The sequence below is a fragment of the Arachis ipaensis genome, chromosome B4, assembly GCF_059453495.1.
Source record: "Arachis ipaensis isolate K30076 ecotype BB chromosome B4, ASM5945349v1, whole genome shotgun sequence".
NCBI lineage: Eukaryota > Viridiplantae > Streptophyta > Magnoliopsida > Fabales > Fabaceae > Arachis > Arachis ipaensis.
In genome coordinates, this window is record NC_142439.1 from 106345009 (window position 1) to 106361959 (window position 16951).

The following is a 16951-nucleotide window of genomic DNA, read 5'->3' on the forward strand; positions in this document are numbered from 1 at the left end:
CAATTGCGTTGGAAAGTAGACATCCTGGGCTTTCCAGCAATATATAATAGTTCATACTTTGCCTAAGATTTGATGGCCCAAACCGGCGTTCCAAGTCAGCATAAAAATTCTGGCGTCAAAACGCCAAAACTGGCATAAAAGCTGGAGTTAAACGCCCAAACTAGCACCAAAGCTGGCGTTTAACTCCAAGAAAAGTCTCTACACGTGAAAGCTTCAATGTTCAGCCCAAGCACACACCAAGTGGGCCCGGAAGTGGATTCTGCATCATTTACTCAGTTCTGTAAATCATAGGTTACTAATTTTCTACAAATAGGACCTTTTGCTATTGTATTTTACAGACTTGAACACACTTGATCATACTTTTCATCTTGGAACTTGTATGTTCAAGAAAAGTAGCAATGATTAGCTTTTCTTCCCATTATCTGAAACAAGTACCACAATAAATATAATTCATCAACAAGCATAAAGCAAAATCAATGAATATAATTTTCTATACAAATCGTTTTCTTCACCCAACTATCATGCGAACAAACTCTGCTAGAATTACCTAAGTCTTGGCTGCTTCTCCCCAACTCTTGGAGAGACTACTACGATTTGGGAGAATTGGAACTGCGCTAGGTTTTATGTTCGAATTGTGAAGAGTTAAATTGATGCCTTAAAAAATTTGGCCACATCATCTAACAGCTACAGTGCCATGTATCATTTAAAATTGCTATAACAGTTTTTCGGTGACGAAAAACGTTGGAAAGACCAAATTGAAGCACGGGTCAAAATTTCAGGATACAATTTGAGTCGATTAAAAGTTTAAGGGCTAAATTGCGTCGGAGATCAAATTTTAGGGACCATTTTGAATATTAACACCTAATTGATAATAAAAATAAAAAATTTTGATAATCTTTTAATATTTTTTTAAATATTTATATAAATTATTAAATACAAATGAAAATAAAAATGTATACAATTTAATTATAATTATTAGAAATCTGTATATTATTATTTTTATTTATTCCATATATTTATTATAACTATCATTAATAATTATTAATTAAAATGATAAACAACTTACACGGTAATGAAGGAATTTTAGTTCAAATTCTAAAAGTTGTAGAAAGAACAAAAAATAATATTTAGAGATGGGTGCCCCAATTCTTCATAGTTTCAAAATTTATTGAATGAAGTAGAACATGTACGCCAGCATCATTAGAATTTATGTAATAACTCTTCATTTACCAACTTCGTAAATCGTAAGATGACTTCTTTCGGACTTTATTTCAATATAGTAAATTATTATATATTCAAGCGGTTCAACAGCTGTTTTTCTTTTATTTTTAAAAAATTAATTTTTATATTTTTATTTTTAAATTATAAATTGATGAATAAACTCCCACAGCACAAAATTGAAGAAAAAAAAAAAACAGAACACACTCATAGAAAATTACTGACGAGGTCCATTAATAAACTTTTTCAAAACATCTATATATTTCAGAATCTTATATATTAAAGAGAGAACATTACTACGACAATACAATACAAAACCAAAAAGAAAAATAACAGTTTTATTTCTCTTGCTTTATAGTAGTTTGCAAGAGATGACGGAGGCCATTTGTCAAAGCAGACTCAGAGAACAACGATGCTTGAAGTATGCCGAAACCCTGCACCACACAGATAAGTAAGAATCATTATTAGATAAAGTTCGTAAAGAGCATTAATCCGAAAAACTAAGAATTGAACTTAAAAATAAAATAAAATAACGAATCAAACACAATCATAGCGTACTTCTTTCAAGCCTATACGCACAGTCCTTTGTTCCAAGTCAGAGATCGCAGAAACATCTGCTCCATTAAAATAAGATAAACACAAACTAGAGAACATTTTACTCACAGCTAAATCATCAGTTACCATAAACTTATGAGGACCTTCCACAAATCCTTTATATGTTAGGTTTATATTGTCATAAGTACACGCTTCAGGTTCATTAAATTTATAATTGAATGAATCATAAAACGTTGATGCAGAATATGTTGGAAGGAAGATAGCATTTTTTGAAGAAACCATGTGTGTCCAAGGAGGATGATCGAGGTAGTATTGGAGCCTACGAGACGTAAAGTACTTGCCTTCTCCCAAAAGAAGATGCATGCTCTTATATAATTGCTCTAAGCAGCTAGAAGAAGGAGATGGTAGCAGAATATTCAACAACCCTACTAGAGGGTAAGTGAGAAAGCTTAAGATAAAGTTTGCAAAATCTTCCTCTCCCTGAACCATCACAATCTTCTTACTTGATTTACTTACTATTACCTTCAAATCCAAATTCATAGCGGAATCATTAGGTAACTTCCCAATGTCTAACTCGGGCAAGGCCGGGTACCACTGATGAAAATCAGGAAGGGCCCGTTTCTTTAGTAAGAAAACATCCGTTAAAGGGGTCTTCGACGACAGAGAACACTTCAGAAGATCCAGTAACTGTACTCAAAACAATTCATCCAGAATTAAGATATATTAAAATCAATAAAACCAATATGAGAAGAAGAATTAAATTACCACATTCTTGCTAACAATCACAGTTTGTTCCAAAACAGCATTGATGTTTTGAACTCCGTGATTCTGAAGAAGCGGTAGAGTATTTTCAATGGCATTAGGCATCACATAAAGATCATTACGAATGATGAATTCAGTTTCCTTGACAAATCCATTATCAAATTCCCCACCAAGACTTGTTAAGATTGTCGCGAAGAAAGTTGAAGACCTGCAAAAGCATTTTTCAATCTCGAAAGCACTCGAACAACTACATGTTACACCCAACGTGAAGTACTTCAAGGTTTCTGAATCGTTGACGTTCAGTTTCAGCTTCCGTCGATACAGCTCCAGCGGCATGTTCCTTGGATGCAGTAGCATCTCCTTACAGATCTCGTTCCTCAAACACTCTTTGTCGAGCTTTGCAACACTTTCGTAGAGTGTGGTCAAACATCCAACTCTAACTGCCGGAATATTTGATTCCTCCCCCGCAAGTCTTACAATGGCACCTAATGGCAACGTTAAGAAACTAAAGAGAGCGTCCACAAAGTCCTTCCCAGCCTCAGCGAAAAGGACAATGTTTTTCTCTTTGTGTATCAAGAGTTTCAAGCTAACTTCATTCCCTGCTTTAGTAGAGCTAGAAGACATGATAGCAAAATATTTGAATACTGTAACAAGTATCTACTACTAGCCAGAGAGTTTAACTTGTTTCAGTTTAGATACTATATATAAGGTTGTATAAATAGATGTTAATAATAGGCACTGATATTTGGAAATTGTAAAGTCTTTTTGTGTGCTTTGAGAAGCGTAAACGGTCACGTATAACTAAGGGAATTTGTTGGTGAATTGAACGGTTCCACATTAATATTATCCTAATAACCTTGGTATTTCGGACTTTCACACAAAAATGCAGTTAATAATAGGTTTAATTATTCTTTGACATTGGAATCTTATCGAATTTTTAATTAACTCTTTATTTTTTTATTTTTTAATTAAATTTTTATACCGTATTAAAATTTTGTAATTACTGTATGATAAAAGGAAAATGTTATTTGTATACTAAAATCAGCCACTAAAATCAGCACCAATGTATTTATGTGTGGTTTAATTTATTTTCAATGGATATTTGTATTTTAGCATATATTTTATACTGATGACTGATTTTGATAGCTGATTTTAGTGTACACTTAGCATAACCGATGATAAAATATTAGAATTATAAGAGTCTATCCTTAACCAATACAAAATATTTAGTCAAATGATAAGTATACTCATTTTATTTAATATAATAGAAATTTAATTATAAAAATTGATATAATATAAAAATTTAATTAAAAATAAAGGTTAAACTACTAAAACACTCGAATAATTTTGTAGCTGACAAAAATGCACCAGAATTTTATTATTGACAAAAATATTTTTAAATAATTTAAAAATACAATAAAAATGTCCAAAAATGATGTTATTATTTTGTAACTAGCAAACAACTTTTGTATTTAATAAACTACTTATGTACTTGATCCAAAATTTTGTAGAAATATTTAGATAATTATTTAAAAAATACACACGAAAAAAGAGTCAACATTCAATCTCTAAACCATTTTTGAGAATACATATTTAATGTTGAGTATTTTTATCACATTTTTAAAAGATAATACTTAATTTGATCCCTAAATTAGCATACACGTTAATAGAACGCTGTTATGGAGACTCGAACCCGTAATTTTTAAGTAAGTATGAGGAGACTATGCCATTTGAGTTATAACTCATTTGCGAATAAAAATTACTTTGGTTGCTATTATTAAGAAAGTAATAAACCCACTGTTTTAATTAAAATTTTAAATTTATAATTACTCCCTTGCTATTGTTAAGAAAGTAATTAATGAGTTATAACTCAAATGGCATAATCTTCTCATAAACGAAAAATTTTAATTAAAATTTTAAATTTATAATAATTTTAATATATTAAATACATTAAAAATATAAAATATTTACTATTGTTATAACTAGTTTCTAACACAACTAGAGAATTTTATTCCTAAAAACTCGTTTTAGTCTCTTTCAAAATTGATGAAAAAATTAAAGGTATTTACTTTTTATAATTAAATCCAACTTTTGTTTATTATACAAGTAAAAAAAAAATCCTAAAAGAAAACAGCATATAAATAAGAAAAACTTTATTTTCATATGATATTTAGTACTCCCTTCATATTTTTATTTTGGTTTCTAAGACGAAAGAGAAAAGAAAACAGCATATAAACAATAAAAACTTTATTTTCATCATCATATTTATTGAAACACACTTGAGATTTGAGAAAAACAAAACAAACACAGAAAACAGATACTCTAAAAATACAGGGTATCTCGTTACATATTTCCAGCACGCAAAAGGCTTCGAAAATTATCTTCAATGAAGTAGTAACCATTGATGCTGACAAATTCAATGTAGTAAAACCATACTCTCCTCCAATAAGGATTGATGCATAAAACTGTTACAATTACCAACAATATTGTTGTGTAAGCAATACAAAAACTCACCCAGAAATCAAGCATGTCCAGCCAATTACCATTGTCCTCATCCGTGTCAGTTCCATTTGGTAACTTTTCATATGGTTTTGCATTAGGATTGCAACTTCTTGGCAGTGGAGGTCCACAAAGGAAAGGATTACCCTCATAGCTGCTATCATCAAATGTTGAAAACTGACCTTTCATTTCAGGTGTTGAACCTGATAAGTTGTTGTGTGCTACACTGAACACAGCAAGGGAGCTTAGTTCAGTTAGTTGAGGAGGGATATTACCACCTAAATTATTGAAAGAAAGATCCAAACTTTCAATTTGTGCTAAGCTAGAGAATGTAGTTGGAATTTTCCCTCTCAAGTCATTGTGGGACAAATTCAATGCTCTAATTGTTGTCAAATTCCCTAGCTCAGATGGAATTGTCCCGTTTAATCTGTTATCAGACAAGTCGATTCCAGACATATAAGCAAGGACTATTCCCGTATAAATGTAGGATCGTTTCTTGGTAGTGAAGTTTGCTCTCTCTTGCACAAATGGCAACACGAACACGCCCCTACTCGGAAAGATACCGTTCAATATATTCAGCAAGTGCTCAGGGTCTTGATTCTGAAAAGGCATTTTGCCTAAGCAACTAGGTATTGAACCAAAAAAGTTGTTATGAGAAAGGTCTAATATGCTTAAATCCATCAAGTGGCATATCTGCTTTGGTATTTGTCCACCAAAATGGTTATCATTAAGAAGAAGAATGCTCAACTGTGAGCTTGTAAGGTCTTGTATCAAATCTCCAATGCTTTTAGTTATTTGGTTGTAACTAAGGTCAAGCATCAATATGGAAGAACCTTCCTTGAACATTCGTTTTGGCAATTCACTTAACTTGTTGCTACTTAAGTGAATAAAGCTCAGAGTCACAGGAGATTCAACAAATGATGGAACAGAACCTGTGAAGTTGTTTTGTGAGAGATCTAAATATGTTAGAGAAATGAGTTGTGCAATTTCTGGTGGTATTGATCCTTCTAAATGATTATTGGACATTGAAAGTGCCTTCAAACTTAACAGTTTTGCTATCCCTCTGCTTGGAAGCTCTCCCACAAAGTGATTGTTGCTTATATCCATTACTTCCAATGAGATTGATATGTTAAAAGATATGCTACCCGTAAAGCTATTTCCATCCAAATACAAATTCACCATTTGCCTGAGCCTTGACAAAGTTGGGAACACGGCTCCACCAAGGTGGTTGTTCGAAAGTTTCAAGAGGCTGAGCATCGAACTAGCAGCGGATACATTTTTAAGTAATTCTCCAGACAAGTAATTATCAGAGAGATCCAATGTAACCAGCGAGCTCATTCGTCCAAATTCATGAGGAATTGAGCCATGAATATCATTCATAGACATGTTTAGAAATGTTAAGTTCGGAAAGATTGAACTGATGTTGTTGCTTGGGATTTGTCCTGCTATCGCATTGTCAGATACATCAATTTTTCTCAAGCTAACAAGAGGACTGGATGGTAGCTTGAAACTACCTGTGAAGGAACAACTTCCAAGAAGAAGGTCCGTCAGTTTTGTGTTGTTTTCCAACAACCAATTCGGAAACTCTCCTCCCAATCTAGTACCACTCAAATCCAAATAAGTTAAGTTGTATTGGTAAAGAAGAAAATTTGGAAAAGGAAGAGATTTGGCTTCAGTCTTGGAAGACAAACTTAGCACTTGCAATTGAAATTTTGGAAGGAAACTATTCAAAGTAGTGTGTGAGTCTAAAATGGCTTTGTTCCCATCCCCATATATGAACTTGAGATTTGAATAATTGGCAAATGGTGTGAATGAAATAGGAAATTCAAATTGGTTTCTTTCAAAGTTAAGATATTCAAGTGATGTAAGGCTTGCAAGGTTTGAACCAAAATTGCCTGTGAAGTGATTATAAGAAAGGTCCAACCTCCTGAGAGATGACATATTCGCAAATGATGGCGGAAGTGGCCCCTGCATTTCATTGTAACTCAGATCTAGCTCCTCCATCCTCCTAAGCTCAAAGAAACCTATGAAATTTAATTTGGATGGCACTGCCATGTTAAAAATACAGATAATAGAAGTACTATATAAGTACATTAGAATAAGCTAAAATTAGATAAAAACAACGAGTCTATGAAACAGTAGTTGTAAACCATGTGATTTATGTAAGAATATTTATTATTATAGATATTGTTCTGGACTATTTCTCTAAGCCTAATACGAAGAAGGACTAAAATAATTCTGGACAGATACATTTGTTTAATGCTCAATTTAAATGTACTATGGTTGCAATCATGTGTTTAGAGCTCAATTTAAATCTGACAAATTCATTTAGCACTTCAGAAACACAAAATAGACAGATAAAATTTTACCAGCATCAGGGAGGGTGCCCTTGATTCCACACCCAGTTATAGACAAAACTCTGATAGAAGTCAATACTCCAATGCTTTTGAAAAACTCATTTACTAGGGTAGAATCATTCAGAAACAAGCGTTCCAGGTTACTCAAATCACGAAAATCTACAAAATGAAAAACAAAAAGAGAATAACATTAACTTAATTTTCAATAAAGAGAACGAAATTATAAAGGATAAACTAATAGTAGGTGTTCTTACCTGCAGCAACAACTATTTCTTTGAATTGATTATTGGTCAGAGAAAGCTCCCTAACAGACTCGAAAGCGGTGAGTGACTTCCTTAACATGCTTCCATATATCTTATTTGAATCTAAAGAAAGGACTTCCAAATTTAAAATTCTTGAGCCTGAAAATATACAAGGATGGTTAATTAAAACTCCAACTTCTAACTTTTAAGTAGGCACAGGATGATAAAGAAAACTTGTCTTGGTATGATTATGCAGTTGGTCATAACTATGTATGTGGATGCATAATATGGAACATAATTATAAGACAAGACCAAATTGCATAAATACCTTGGTGGACAAGACTATTGATGTTGTTATTACTTAGATCTAAAATCTTCAAATTGCTTGAACCCAACACTCCTGCTTGACATAAACACAGGGTTTAATTGAATATACTTTCACTAAACAAAGCATATATTTCTTGACACAAAATATAACTGTAGCGTATGAAACTGACCAGTTATATTCAACGATCCTGCCAATTGGTTGGAGCTTAAATCAAGGGATTTGAGATGTTGAAGCCCACTCAATAAGGAAATAAAATTATTACTTAAACCACAAGAACCTAATACAAGGAATTGTAGATTGATTGGCCACTCAAATCCTTCTTTTTCTGTGCAATTTCATTAGGTTGTACATAATTAGCAAACAGTGAAGATGATCATAAGATTTATATTAAATATCTCATTCATTAGAAGGTGACAAACCTAGATACCATAGGTGGTTGTCACTAAAGGAGTTTCCTGATAAGCTAAGGATCTCCAAGGAGCTTAATTTGGATATACCTACAAATATATACATTGATTATTGTTACATAATTAGATAATAACGAAAGCCTAGCCACTAGAAATCGTCTAGTGGTGAAGGGGTTCTTAATCAAATCTTATTATTGTCAATCTAACTAAAAATAAATGACAACTAAAAAAAATTTGAAACAGAAAAGAAATTCGTTGTCTGTAAAGTGTGACGTTACTAAGAATCGACAGCAAAGTCATTTGGTTGACTCTTAAATCCAGAGACTTAAGGGATGAAAGTCCAGACAAAGAGGCTGCAATATCATTCTTCCCACTGAAGTTGTTCCAGCTCATGTCAAGTACCTCAAGATTGATCAGCTTGGAGAATAAACCTGCAAGGGACACACTGTTATTGTTCTGTCCAATATTAGCTACAATGCCTAGAAATTATTTGTGATGAAAGTTTAGGTGAGTTTGTCACCGCACCAAAAATCTATTACATCTATTATTAGTTTTACAACTAAAACGTGCCACATGTCATTCTCTTATTACAATAGAAATAATTTTTTTTTTAAAATTAAAAAGTCCTCTCCTTCTCGCCCTCTCTTCTTCTATCTCTTTCATTCCTTTACCCACTCTATCTCTTTTATATATTATTATCAATCATTAATTATAAATTTGATAATCAAAATATATAACATACTATTTTCTAATTGTAATTAAAATTAAAAATAAAATATAACTATATTATATATATTACTATTTCACAACCAAAATATGTTACATGTTAAAATTAAAATGAAATATTCCACTAAAATTAATAAATACCCTTCTTCCATTCTGTTATCTACCTTTCTCTCTTTCTCTATTTTTCTCTACCCTTCTCACTCTATATATAACTTATAATTTATATTTATATTACTAATTTGATAAACTAAAATATGTCACGAAGTATTCTGATCTTTCATTACAATTATAATAAAATCTTTTCTTCTAAAATTAATAAACTTCCTCTCTCATTTTTTTTATCTTTCTCTCTTTTTTTCCATTTTCTATCTCTTTCTACATTTATATTCTATAAAAAATAAAATTAATAGAATGACATAAATCAAATAAATTCATAAAATTATAAAAGAATATTAAATTTATAATTAAATATAATTAAAAAATAATTCCGTAATATTATTCTCATAAATATTTTATTATTATTATAAGCATATTTTTTTAATTCTTTTATTTAATCGATCTCGGACCCTATATCAAGGCGAAATGCTTGGGCACTAAACTGTGCTTTTTACATGCCTACCAGAGAGAGTACTTACTAACTATAAAGTACAAAGACTCGCATAGTTTCGTTGGCTACAGCTAATCAAATGCATGATATGCTTATGCAAAATATCTCGGTAAAAGAAAACATAGTTTACCTTGGATATAAAGCGTTGAGTCTGAGATCAATCCAGTAGCAGACAAACTCAGGTTTTTCAACAATTTAAATCCACCCAGAGCTGAAAGCACGTCATTACTCAAATTATTACCACTCACATCAAGAACCTCCAGACCAAGCAAATTCGATGAGAGTGTTTGAAAAGCTGCATGTAATGATGTGGAAGAAGTTGCCTCGAACCAGTTTGAAGCTAATGATAAAGACTTGAGAGATGAAAAGCCATCCACGCATGATAGAATGGCAGTGGAAGTATTCAATGAGTTATCTCCTAAGTCAAGAACCTCCAGATTATTTAATCTCATCCCTGCAATGTAAAGTAAATATATAGCAATGTTATTTTGTACATCAAAACTGTGTCAACTTAAATACGGTAGATTCTAACCACATCTCATACTAGACATAATTAATAAGATTGTATTAAAATAATCCTATGATTTCAACTGCAGCAATTAAGTCTCTAATACTGACAAAAGTATATCACATTAGTCCCTAAAAAGACGCTCAGCCATTTGATAAAAAAAAAGATCGGAAGGCTAACATTGTGCACTTTTAAACTGTCCCAATAAATAGTGACACATGAAAAAAAAAAATCTGAGTAATTTGAAATTGATCAAGTTATAGAAAATGATTGACCTTCGTTTTGGAGACAGTAAGTTATGCCATTAGATCCCAACTTGAGGCTCTTGAGATCTTCAAATACTAGAAAATGTGTGTAATTTGGATGCCAATATTTAAAAGCGACAACAGAGAGGTCAAGTTTGGTGACTCGGCGTGTTGTGGAGTTGCAATCTACCCTCTCCCATTGGCAACAATCTGTGCCATCTACCCAACTTAAAGGCATGTGAAATTGGGCATTGAGAGCAAGCAGTGCTTCTCTCTCAATGTTCCAGCAACCTTCACAGTACATCACTCCCATCAAAATCAGAGCCATGGCAAACCCGCTCACACTACTTCTCATTTTTGCTTTCATATGTTGTATTAGAATGGAGTTTGGGTTCATATAGAGGATGCTCCTATTTCCATTGGTTATGGAAGAAGAATGTTTGTGTTAACTGTACTAGTATTTTCGTTTCTTTTAATCCTGAGATAACTAATTTTGAAACGCGGTGTGATTACTGATTCGTCAAAATAAGTAACATGCTTTTTGACTTGTTAATCAAAAGAAGACTTATTGACGACGTTTAAGAATTGGAAATAGCTTAATAAAATAAATTAACTTTTATATAAAATATTAATCATATTAGATATATATCAAAATTAATTATTCGTGTAAAAAATATATATATTTAAAATAAATTATATTTCATATATATTTATTTACAAATATATAATGACTAATTTAATAGTAAAATTTTAGCAGAAATTATTTTTAATATAGAAATAAAGATGGTGTTTTGTTTGAATATTGACATTTAAAATGTATTACAATATTGTGAAAATATTCAACGCACCTCCTACTTGTTTTAACATACCTCCTACGTGTTTCAACATACCTCCGCATATTAGCTGGGATGTTGCCATATGTTCAACTTGCTTCCATGTGTTGCATCATGTCTTTTCATCTCCAAAATCCACTAACTTATAATTACACCAAATAATTCTATTTCTAACAAAAACATCAATATTTTTTTATATAAAAAAATTAATTAGTCAAATTTTAGTATGTACATAATATTTTAATAATATATATATAAAAATATAAATATAATATTAAAAATATATAAAATAATACATATATCACAAATATATAATCATTAATTTTTAATATATATATAATTTTTATGTTAACTAAATACTTACTAAAAAATCGAAAACACCTTTGAATAGAATTTTAGGAGTCAAATTAAAATATAAATTTTTTATAATAAAATCTAATAAGAAGTGCATGTTAATTTAATATAAAAAATAAAAATGAGAATGGTATATCAAACTTACCTATTATCTTTGTAATTAAGATTACAAAAAACACCTAAACATTGTAAGTGACTTTTTTTTTTCAGTCAAGAAAGGGATATCTGACTTGAAATTTTTTTTTTGGAGTTTCGAGCTATGTGGCTATTATATATCAGTCAATATAAATCATACAGTATGCATTTTCCTGGTGTTTGTCATATTCGGCCATTGGTAATTTGGTATTCAATGCAGGGATCTCTTTTTCTCACAAATTGTGGATTTCACGCGTTTTCATCTTCTTCGTGTGACATGCAGGATGCACCGATGCAGCAGTTGACGGAACAGTTCACTTGTGGGGTGAACGGGGATATAGCAAAAAATTTCAATCTGCACTAAAATTATCGAATCAAATTTAATATCAACAATTTTTAAGTTACAATCCAATTTGATTCACATATTTGAGAGTTGAATCGGATTATATTTTCGATATATCCATAAAATATACAAAAATTTTAAAAAGTTTATTTTTATTAAAAATATCAATAAAATTTTTTTTTTATTCTTTTAAACATATTTACTCTTAAAATAATATTAAAGGTTAAGTACGATTTTGGTTCCTACCGTAAAGGTCGAAAATTTGTTTCGTCTCCAAGGTTTTTTTGCTTATAAATCGTCCCTAAGATTTAACCTAATTTTAAAAATATCCTTCGGACAATTATACCCTTACTCCCTATCACTGTTTCGTCATCTCCTCCATTGCTCTGCTTCTTCATCCCTGCTTCATCTTTAGCAGCATCTTGATTCCAGATTCAAGCCAAATCAGAAGCAGAAATTCACCCAATCAACATAGCATGACATTGTAGCAACATCAACATATCCAAAACACATACCATCAATAGACAAACTTGATATTCCACGAGCAAAAAAATTTCACAACAAAAAATTTAGATATTCCAAATCAGAATCACCAAGCAAAAAATTCAGATATTCCACAACAAATTTAGATTATGTAAGACAAATAAGAAATTCAGTTCATAAAGAAGAAGAAGAAATGATGCGGGGAGCAGTGATGAGCGGGGAGGAGAGCAACAAGGAGAGTGGCAAGTAAGGAGGAACAACAGCGAGCGGTGAGGGGCGAGGACCGGCGGTAATGGCGGCAATGGAGGACGTGAATCCCTTCAGCTCGCGCATCCTTCTCTCTCTTCGAGGTTAGCAACAGTGGCTCAACGACGGCGACGAACCTAGTACAACGACACGGTTCAACGGCGGCGACGAACACAGTACGACGGCGGCTCCCTCCTTCCCTCCCCCCCTTTTCCCCTTTCCCCTCGTGAAGGGAGAAGATCGAAGCAGCAGCGAAAGCAGAAAAGATAATGGAAGCAGCAACAGTATGAGAAAATAGAAGAAGAAGAAAAGAAGAATGGAGTAATAAGGAAGTTAAAAAAATAAAAAGAGGGCAAAAGCTGTAACCGTCGAGGAGGAGTGCCAAAAGGTAGGGGGCACAATCGCCATTTCATGCGAATTTCAAATCATAAAATGATGGGCATTTAATGTCCAGCGCGGAAGCCAAGGAGACAGCACCAGCGAAGAAACGAACCAAACACACGTGAGGAACACAAACGCCATCAACGAGATCCCGAGAAGAGGAACACGTCCCGACTCGGCGAGTAGGACAAACGGGCCCAGCCACGAGCTTCAAACCTCAAGGTTGGCACGTTGGGGGCACTGTTACGGACCGCCACGAGTCCAGCCCAACTGGTCGACGGGTCAGAGCCGGACCCGTCCCTCATAACAGGGAAAACCCGACGGGTTGGTTCCCAACACCCGACCCAAAGTGCGCCCGACTCGCCAACTGGGCGGCCCAAGTCACCATGACAAACGACCGGTCGGGTCGGTACCTTCGGGGAAGCACCCGAAGCCCCGACCCGAAAAACCGGAACGACCTGCTCCCCCCACGTGGACCAAGACGGCTCAAGGAAGCTCCTTGGACATTGGGCTAGGTCACCTATGGGCCCATCCAGCACAGTATATAAGGGAAGAGACCAGCTCTTCCCCCAAGGTACGTAAACATCTTACCTAATTTGGTTATCACCTCGTACGGACACTGACTTGATCGTCGGAGTGTCCTTGCAGGTGGCCACCCCCCATCTACACCGCCTCCGGCATCGCCAGCTTTTCAACCCGCATCTCCACACCCGCTCATCCTCTTATTGCCCCCCGACCCGTCGAGCACCCGAGATCACTCAGGTCCCGAACATTGGTGCCGTCTGTGGGGATCCTGGAGCAGACATGGAGTGACTCCCCACGTCGGAGGAACTTCGCGAGGGAGGAGGGGCCCGCCTGAGTAGGGCGAGCTCGATAGCTCGCGCCGGCGAACAACCACGATCCTCCATTCAGCCAAACCAACCAATCTACACCAAGACTCCTGAAAGACGTCCCTTCGGAGGGACGGGAGCTAATAGCGCCAAGATTATGCAGGAGCTTAGACACAGAGTACAAAACCTTGAGAGGGAGCTGGCTGCGAGGAGTCGATCCCACCGAGATGTCAGCTGATCCCGCACCCGCTCCCCCTCCCGAAGATACGAAAGCCGAGAAAGGAGTTCAAAAAATCACGAAGATGAAGAGTATACGCAGGAGACCTCCTGGTCTACCCGAGGTAGGTCCAAAAGCCATGGGGAGTCCGAAAAGGGAAAAGCCAGGAAGCGGCTGGAACCCATTATCATGGGAGCCACTCCTTTCCACCCTTCGATCCTCAAGGTCCGGCTTCTAAGGAATTTCGACAAGCCGACGGACATGAGGTACGATGGGACTAAGGACCCTCAGGAACACCTCACGGCATTTGAAGCAAAAATGAATCTGGAAGGGGTAGGCAATGCGGTCAGGTGCCGAGCATTCCCTGTGACGCTTTGGTGCACGAATTGTAAATCACACTTTTTATAACTCGTACCACTAACCAGCAAGTGCACTGGGTCGTCCAAGTAATACCTTACGTGAGTAAGGGTCGATCCCACAGAAATTGTTGGCTTGAAGCAAGCTATGGTTATTTTGTAACTCTTAGTCAGGATATCAATTGTAATTATCAGTTGACTTGCAAATGAACAAGAGAGCATGGATTAAATAATACTTATTATGCAGTTATGGAGAATATGTTGGAGTTTTGGAGATGCTTTGTCTTCTGAATCTCTGCTTTCCCCCTGTCTTCTTCTTCACGCACGCAAGGTTCCTCCTATGGCAAGCTGTGTGTTGGTGGATCACCGTTGTCAATGGCTACCATCCGTCCTCTCAGTGAAAATGGTCCAGGTGCGCTGTCACCGCACGGCTAATCATCTGTCGGTTCTCACTCATGCTGGAATATGATCCATTGATCCTTTTGCATTTGTCACTACGCCCAACCCTTGTGAGTTTGAAGCTCGTCACAGTCATTCAATCCCTAAATCCTACTCGGAATACCATAGACAAGGTTTAGACTTTCCGAGTTCTCAAGAATGCTGCCAATGGATTCTAGCTTATACCACGAAGATTCTGATTAAGGAATCCACGAGATACTCATTCAATCGAAGGTAGAACGGAAGTGGTTGTCAGGCACGCGTTCATAGGTTGAGAATGGTGATGAGTAGTGTAAAATTCAAAATTGCCAAAACCAATACATGAATGAAAAAAATGAAACAATTTACAGAAAATTAGGCAGCATTCCGGCTAAAATTGGATGTTCCCGGGTAAGAAACAGCAGAAAAATAGTTCATATGAGATCAAAAAGCGCTGCAAAGAGTCACAAATAATAGGAGTAGTAAAGAATAGTCTAACAGCAGCATGAAACATTAAAGAACAGCATATGAACAGTATTAACATCACAGCCAGATCAAAATTGCAGAATAGGTAAAACAAGTAACAAGAACGGCGCAATTATCAGGCCTAAATCCACTAACCACATCCTAGCTACCTAACCACCTAGAATCCACTACAAACATGCATCTCTAACTATCTTAAGTTGAACAGAATCCGAAAAATATGCAACTAGCTACGGATGATAGAGAAATCGGTGTTCGGCGGAACCTGGTATGTGTATGAACAGAGGTGAGGGCAGAGAGATGGTGGTGGTGACGCGGCGGCGCTGAGAGGGAGCACGACGGCGCGGTGGTGGAGCAGGGGCGGGGTGGAGGTTGGGGTTGAGTTAGGGGTAAAGGGCGGTGATGGAAAGAAGGTTGGGGCGAGGGTGGTGGTGGTGGGAGACAGCGCCATTTTGACTATCGGTTTTCCAGTCGGTAAAGAAATTCACAAATATATGATCGCGTTGTAAGTATAGCTTCTAAACCGGCAAGGAATCCCTTTCGTACAAATGTTTGGTTGTCACAAGTATCAAACCCCTTTGAAATTGATAACCGAAGTATTGAAATCTCGGGCCGTCTTCTCAAGGAACTGCAGGGAGGTGTTCTTATTATTGGTTATGAGTCTTGTAAATTGGGGGTTTTTAAAATAAGGAACAGGTAATTTAATTGACAAGAAAAATAAAATAATAATAATAAAATCTCTTGGCAAGGTATTAGAACTGGAAATTTTGTCCTTGTTATCCTTATCAGGTGTGATGAGAATTGGATTCTTCTCCCACTCAGTTAAGTCAAGTGGACTAATTAATTTGATCCTCAGGTCCTAGTCAATTCCTATGGAAAGACTAGAGTTATTGGAGTACAAATTAATCAACAACTCCCAATTTCAACCACAGCTTTATTTGATAACTCAAGCGTCACCAATTACTTAACCAAAGCCAAAAGGAAGGAAATATCTAAATTAAATTAAAAGCATTCATAAATAGAATAAAACGATCATAAAATGAAATACCTCAAATAATATTAATTAAGAAAATCGTAACATGAATGTAGCATAAGCTAAATTGAAAAGATAAATAATAATTAAAGGTATATAATAAAAATAGAAAATAAATAAGGGGAACATTAAACCTGGAAATTGAAAAGAAATAATCCTAATTCCTTTAAGAGGAATCCTAATCCTAAATCCTAAGAGAGAGGAGAGAACCTCCCTCTCTAAAAACTACATCTAAATTATGAGAAGTGAATGACCGATGACCTCCCTCATGAATGGATGCATTCCTCCACTTTATAGCCTCTAATCTGTGTCTTCTGGACTTGGATCTGGGCCAAAAGGGTTTCAGAAATCGCTGGGGGCGTTTTTCTGCAGTTTCTGCATGTGGC

The 16951-nt window shown here is 35.1% G+C and overlaps 2 protein-coding genes across 2 annotated transcripts; both read right to left on the minus strand.

Annotated features, from left to right (window-relative positions):
- Nucleotides 1-1556: 1556 nt before the first annotated feature.
- Nucleotides 1557-3159, minus strand: LOC107636710 (uncharacterized). The gene is made up of 3 exons (XM_016340202.3): nt 2539-3159; nt 1777-2460; nt 1557-1652 (listed from the first exon to the last, which is right to left on the minus strand). Exons 1-3 carry the CDS (start codon nt 3157-3159, stop codon nt 1557-1559), a joined length of 1401 nt encoding a protein of 466 aa, XP_016195688.1.
- Nucleotides 3160-4767: 1608 nt separating this feature from the next.
- LOC107639511 (cuscuta receptor 1-like) lies at nt 4768-10990 on the minus strand. Its single transcript, XM_016343030.3, has 9 exons — nt 10485-10990; nt 9832-10155; nt 8647-8799; nt 8381-8458; nt 8131-8286; nt 7962-8033; nt 7646-7792; nt 7404-7550; nt 4768-7058 (listed from the first exon to the last, which is right to left on the minus strand). The coding sequence occupies exons 1-9, from the start codon at nt 10849-10851 to the stop codon at nt 4879-4881; spliced, it is 3624 nt and encodes a 1207-aa protein (XP_016198516.2). The 5' UTR covers nt 10852-10990; the 3' UTR covers nt 4768-4878.
- Between the last annotated feature and the right edge of the window lie 5961 nt (nt 10991-16951).